The sequence below is a fragment of the Neodiprion virginianus genome, chromosome 7 (genome assembly GCF_021901495.1).
Source record: "Neodiprion virginianus isolate iyNeoVirg1 chromosome 7, iyNeoVirg1.1, whole genome shotgun sequence".
NCBI lineage: Eukaryota > Metazoa > Arthropoda > Insecta > Hymenoptera > Diprionidae > Neodiprion > Neodiprion virginianus.
The window spans coordinates 449,897-456,461 of NC_060883.1; the positions used below are offsets into that span (position 1 = coordinate 449,897).

The following is a 6,565-nucleotide window of genomic DNA, read 5'->3' on the forward strand; positions in this document are numbered from 1 at the left end:
TGCTTGCTTGAGAGGGCATGAGATCTCAAATTTTCGCGCCACTTCCTATTAGAATTAAGCAAATCGGAGAAATTTCAGCGAAAACTACTCCTGGTATCAGGAGCGCAGGAGAATCGAGGAGCTCTTCTAAAAACAGGGACACATTGATTGATTGATTGGCTGCATGTGATGTCGACGCTGTGTGACTGAAGGCATGCATGCTTGCTTGAGAGGGCATGAGATCTCAAATTTTCGCGCCACTTCCTATTAGAATTAAGCAAATCGGAGAAATTTCAGCGAAAACTACTCCTGGTATCAGGAGCGCAGGAGAATCGAGGAGCTCTTCTAAAAACAGGGACACATTGATTGATTGATTGACTGCATGTGATGTCGACGCTGTGTGACTGAAGGCACGCATGCTTGCCTGAGAGGGCATGAGATCTCAAATTTTCGCGCCACTTCCTATTAGAATTAAGCAAATCGGAGAAATTTCAGCGAAAACTACTCCTGGTATCAGGAGCGCAGGAGAATCGAGGAGCTCTTCTAAAAACAGGGACACATTGATTGATTCATTGACTGCATGTGATGTCGACGCTGTGTGACTGAAGGCACGTATGCTTGCTTGAGAGGGCTTGAGATCTCAAATTTTCGCGCCACTTCCTATTGGAATTAAGCAAATCGGAGAAATTTCAGCGAAAACTACTCCTGGTATCAGGAGCGCAGGAGAAACGAGGAGCTCTTCTAAAAACAGGGACACATTGATTGATTGATTGACTGCATGTGATGTCGACGCTGTGTGACTGAAGGCACGCATGCTTGCTTGAGAGGGCATGAGATCTGAAATTTTCGCGCCACTTCCTATTAGAATTAAGCAAATCGGAGAAATTTCAGCGAAAACTACTCCTGGTATCAGGAGCGCAGGAGAATCGAGGAGCTCTTCTAAAAACAGGGACACATTGATTGATTGATTGACTGCATGTGATGTCGACGCTGTGTGACTGAAGGCACGCATGCTTGCTTGAGAGGGCATGAGATCTCAAATTTTCGCGCCACTTCCTATTAGAATTAAGCAAATCGGAGAAATTTCAGCGAAAACTACTCCTGGTATCAGGAGCGCAGGAGAATCGAGGAGCTCTTCTAAAAACAGGGACACATTGATTGATTGATTGACTGCATGTGATGTCGACGCTGTGTGACTGAAGGCATGCATGCTTGCTTGAGAGGGCATGAGATCTCAAATTTTCGCGCCACTTCCTATTAGAATTAAGCAAATCGGAGAAATTTCAGCGAAAACTACTCCTGGTATCAGGAGCGCAGGAGAATCGAGGAGCTCTTCTAAAAACAGGGACACATTGATTGATTGATTGGCTGCATGTGATGTCGACGCTGTGTGACTGAAGGCATGCATGCTTGCTTGAGAGGGCATGAGATCTCAAATTTTCGCGCCACTTCCTCTTAGAATTAAGCAAATCGGAGAAATTTCAGCGAAAACTACTCCTGGTATCAGGAGCGCAGGAGAATCGAGGAGCTCTTCTAAAAACAGGGACACATTGATTGATTGATTGACTGCATGTGATGTCGACGCTGTGTGACTGAAGGCATGCATGCTTGCTTGAGAGGGCATGAGATCTCAAATTTTCGCGCCACTTCCTATTGGAATTAAGCAAATCGGAGAAATTTCAACGAAAACTACTCCTGGTATCAGGAGCGCAGGAGAATCGAGGAGCTCTTCTAAAAACAGGGACACATTGATTGATTGATTGTCTGCATGTGATGTCGACGCTGTGTGACTGAAGGCATGCCTGCTTGATTGATAGGGCATGTGATCACATGGATTTTTGTTTAAAATTGTAACGTTTTACAAACATCCTGGAATCAATACTACGATGCATCACATCGATGTAATTCTGCAAGTCTAATTTATTACGCACAGTTCGAATACGCTGCGGGAAACAAATCAAAAGTGACGGCCCCACAAAAAAATGTGCATCAACTTTTTAAAGAGGAGGGGAAGATAAGACACATACTGATAGGTTCAAGGTTTCAGTTGCAGTTTATTCAATATTTCTTAATCGTAGTACAAGTGTTCTGATGTCAGTGTATAGTGTTTTAACAAGTTCTTAAGTAGTATCGTTGTGGAAGACAAAAAGAAATGCAAAAGAATTATCGCACATTACCTAAGAAATGTTACTTTTATATCCCGGAAAGAAAATGCAAATTACATAACCCTAGGCCTAAAATGAGACATGTCATATGAGGTAGTTATCATTGTAGTTTGGAAGTAAGTAGAGTCTTATTTCAAAATTGCAATCGTGTTCATAGTAGAAGAAACTGCAGCAAATACACGAATACGTGTGTCGAGCGGACGCCTGCGCTGGGGTTTTCAGGCTATACGACATGCTATCGCGTGTGTCAAGTGGCCTGCTTTCAATGCGTTAGGCGCATCGCTTGATTCACGCCACTTATATTGTATTTTCGTAGGCGGGCAAGCGTATGGTCTTGCAGTCAGAAACGTAATATTCGGGCCTGACGAAAACAAATCTAAACAAGATCGTCGTGCAAAAATGTCACGAGCCGGATCAAAATTAAAGTCGATGAGGAAACTTGTCGAGAAAGTGGATCATTCATCGAAACTGAGGACGGATATACCAGCTGGTATGGCAATGCCTAGTCCACCGTTAGGACCTGTACTCGGACAGGTTAGGTTTTGAATTGACACTATTTACTATCGCATATTTGTGAAATGCTCTGCAAGAATATACAGGGTTATTCTTCTGTACTTGAAAATGTGTTTCTTCCTAATGCTACTTATTTGACCATCAATCTTACACTTGTACAAAGTCACCTATCATGCAATTAGTGAATCTTGGACGAGAATCGCTAGAAATTCGAACATTGGTCCGGATTTACCATAATGCTGCCAATAAAAACGTAATTATCTGTTTCAGCGTAACATAAACATTTCAGCTTTTTGCAAAGATTTTAATGAGAGAACCAAAGATATCAAGGAAGGAATTCCATTGCCTTGTCGAGTACGAGTGACCTCTGACCGTACTTATGATTTGGTGATCCACAAGCCTCCAACAACTTTTTATTTAAAGCAAGCTGCTGGAATTCAGCGTGGTGCAATGCATTCTGGTTAGTGTTACTATTTGCTTTTTTCCCTTCATTTCGTATGATTGTGATGAACTATCCAAATTTAAATACCTGAACTTTTTCCAGCCAAAAATTCAGTTGTTCTTCATTACATACTAACAGTTCAGCAAATAATTTTAAGCGTAGTATGTCCAACCATAAGTTATATTCCTGTAATTTGCAATGCCGTTATGAAGGAGGTTCAGTCTTTCTTCAGACATGATGAAAGTTACATACATGCGATAAATGAATTTACAGCACTGTACATTGAAAAGAAATGTATTAGTAATCAATATTAAAGTTTGTCAATGACTCCCAATAATGGTTAATTCATAATACATATAATTCATGATACCGATGAACTTGCTACTCATAACTTTCCCAGTCTCTCACCAGCTTCGTTTAATAAGCTTTAATTAATAATCCATACTGGAATACATTATTCTTATTCCAAACGATGCGTGTTGGTAAAAAAAAATGAATATTCTTTTGCAGGTGAAGAAGTGGCTGGCAAAATAACATTGAAACATTTGTATGAAATTGCCAAGATCAAATCTGAAGATCCTTCTATGGCTTTACTGGATTTGAAACAAATCTGTGAAATGTTTGTTGGTGTGGCTCGTAGTTGTGGAATTCAAGTTGTACGAGAACTAGATCCTGTAGAATATGGCAAATTTTTGGAAGAACGAAAATTGGTAATCGAAGAGCAAAAGCGGGAATTGCAAGAAAAGAAAGAAGCTAGAATGCTTCGAACAATATAGATACAGACTTAGATACGATAAACTTACTGAACACGTCAAGCTGTAGAAATTAATTTACATAATTGAAATACAAAAATGAAATGTAACAATATTTTTTTCTGATAAATCGGTATTTTGCAACTTTAGTATTGTCTGAAATACAGTAATCATAATAATGCTAAGAATACACATACTTAGGAAATGCGTCTCCTCAAATTCATTCTAAAGTTGCAAAACATTGGTTTTTTTTGCAGCTTTGTTGCCTTAACTCTATGAACTTCACTATGTCTTAGAACTATTACATCTCTTCCTTGCACTTTTTCTTTGGAACTGGAAGATACCACTTTGAATTACGCAGGATACAAGATATCCATACATGTAATTAACAGACCTGAAGCAAGCAGCCAGAGTTATTGCAGCTGATGTTAATTAAAATAACATCACGAAGCCTGACCATCCAAAGGTTGCTGCGTTCTTTAAACTTGTGATTCTCTTTTATAGCTATGAACATAAAACTGAACTGCATTGTAACGTAGTTCAACACGTTTGGCTGGTAATTCTGGCTGCTAGATTCATCTTCATATTAGAGCACTAATGTCAATTAACAAGGGATTCCGAGGTTGCTCTTCGGATGATAATTTCTGTGTAACTTGAAATTTAAATCATTCTATTTACCCTTATCAATCTTTGTTGTGAAACAAAATATCAATTTGAGACTGCAGTCTACTGTGCACGATGGATTATTTCAATTTGTACATATATTAAATTATTCAGACATATTAGATAAATAATAAACAGGTACACTTTTGAATATTTTTGAATTAGATACAATACAGGTATTCTATTTTGTTTATTTATTTGATTAAGTATAAATCATTTGCTTTTCGATATTTATCAGATTATTCACATTTGCATTCACTTTGTTACGTTACATAAGTATATATGATCTTTCACAAAATATCCGGTTCGCATTACTAAGCAGTCAAGTAATTGACTGTTCAACTTCACGCGATGTACCTTCAAAAACGTATCATCTACGTAGTAGAACCCGTCAGCTTATTTATAAAATGTCATAAATGTTTTCTTGATGGTGATGGTAATTCTTCCCTGATAATGTTGAAAAATCTCCAGATGCAGATGAGATTAAGATGCTCGGCAGTAAAAGTTTACTGGCCAAACTAGATATCGGATTCAGCTGACGCCAAGAGTATCACCAACGACTGCAACAGTTCAAGAAATCATGAGCATGTGATGTTCGGTCACGAATAATGAGTACTTATTCATATTCAATTGCTCTACTGATTAGAAACAAACCTGTTTTGTTTGAAAAACGATGCTTTTGTGCTGGAACTCTGCAACCCCTCACTTTTGGGGAACATCTTTCCTGCCTCAGGAAGATCAGGGCCCGTCCCACTCCGAAAATTTGATGCTTTAGGTAACTAATCCTTCCTGAATATCGACTCGACGGGTATTTACTTTAGCTGCACAAAGTCATAGGCAGGGGAATCCAGGTATCTTCAATAGTGGAAGATGGTAACTCCAGGCTATGAGAGTATTCTCTATAGAATCAAAAAACTTATGCAGCAAAAATCGCAATTTCAAAGATATACGTGTTCTGGATCTATCGCATCGAAGTATTTTTCGCGCCTATCGTTTTTCTGCTGGTTGTCACAGACTCTTCGTGAAGCAACTTGGAAGTAAAGAGCCAATGAACCGTATGTAGTTGATGGTGATTGGTTGTTTAAACTACAAGCTATGAATTCTAGAAATTGTGGTGGTTCGTTGTTTTGAACAATTCTCTTGTCAACAATAAATTTTCGACGTTATGGCATTTAAATTGATTTTTATCAGATCTTCTTAATAGCGTCCTCTTCTCTTGATGGCGTCGTGCTTCCTTGACGGGTCCTATTCGCTCAACAGCATCTTCTTCTCTTTATGGCGTCCCATTGCCGGGATCTCGTCTCTTTCCCTCGATGACGTTCCGTTCCCTCGATGACGTTCCGTTCCCTCGATGACGTTCCGTTCCCTCGCCGGCGTCCCGATCCCTCGACGGCGTCCCGTTCCCTCGACGGCGTCCCGTTCCCTCGACGGCGTCCCGTTCCCGCGATGACGATCCTGTTCCCTCGATGGCGTCCCGTTCCCTCGAAAGCGTCTTCCTTCATCGATTGCCCCCTCGTCCCTCAATGGCATCCTCTTCCTAATATGGTGTCCTCTTCTTACGATGGCGTCCACTTCCCACGATGGCGTCCTCTTCCCGCGATGTTGTCCTCTTCTCTCAACGGCGTTCTTCTCGTACGACAGTGTTGTCTTTCCAGTTTTTTTTTTTTTTTATTTTTTATTATTTGATGGCGTCTTCCTTTGATGTGTCCCCTTCCCGCGGATAGCGGCCTCTCTCCTCGATGGTACTCGCTTCCCTCAGTAGTATCCTCTTCCCGTAGATTGTCATCCTCCTAGAATGGCGTCCTCTTCATTCTTCAGTAGTCTTCTTTCTTCTGCGATGGGTCCATTCTTCTGTACGATTCACCTGAAAATACCCCCCCGTTCCCCAGCAAAGCAATTTTCAGTGACCCAGCTCATGCTCTTTTTTTTCCGTACTTTGTGATACAATTTAAATTTTTGATTTCCTTATTTTTTTTAAATACTTTTTTGTTTACTTGCTTCGTAATGGCATTTTTGCTGGGCCGTGATCTTTTCATGTAACGCTTTAATTT

The 6,565-nt window shown here is 40.2% G+C and overlaps 1 protein-coding gene and 1 long non-coding RNA gene across 2 annotated transcripts; one reads left to right on the forward strand and one right to left on the reverse strand.

Annotated features, from left to right (window-relative positions):
• Positions 1-2,447: 2,447 nt before the first annotated feature.
• On the forward strand, positions 2,448-5,413 carry LOC124309376 (39S ribosomal protein L11, mitochondrial). The gene is made up of 3 exons (XM_046773000.1): positions 2,448-2,678; positions 2,928-3,117; positions 3,610-5,413. The coding sequence occupies exons 1-3, from the start codon at positions 2,544-2,546 to the stop codon at positions 3,873-3,875; spliced, it is 591 nt and encodes a 196-aa protein (XP_046628956.1). The 5' UTR covers positions 2,448-2,543; the 3' UTR covers positions 3,876-5,413.
• On the reverse strand, positions 4,692-5,912 carry LOC124309378 (uncharacterized). Its single transcript, XR_006909236.1, has 2 exons — positions 5,169-5,912; positions 4,692-5,074 (listed from the first exon to the last, which is right to left on the reverse strand). It is a non-coding gene; the product is annotated as an uncharacterized LOC124309378 (long non-coding RNA).
• Between the last annotated feature and the right edge of the window lie 653 nt (positions 5,913-6,565).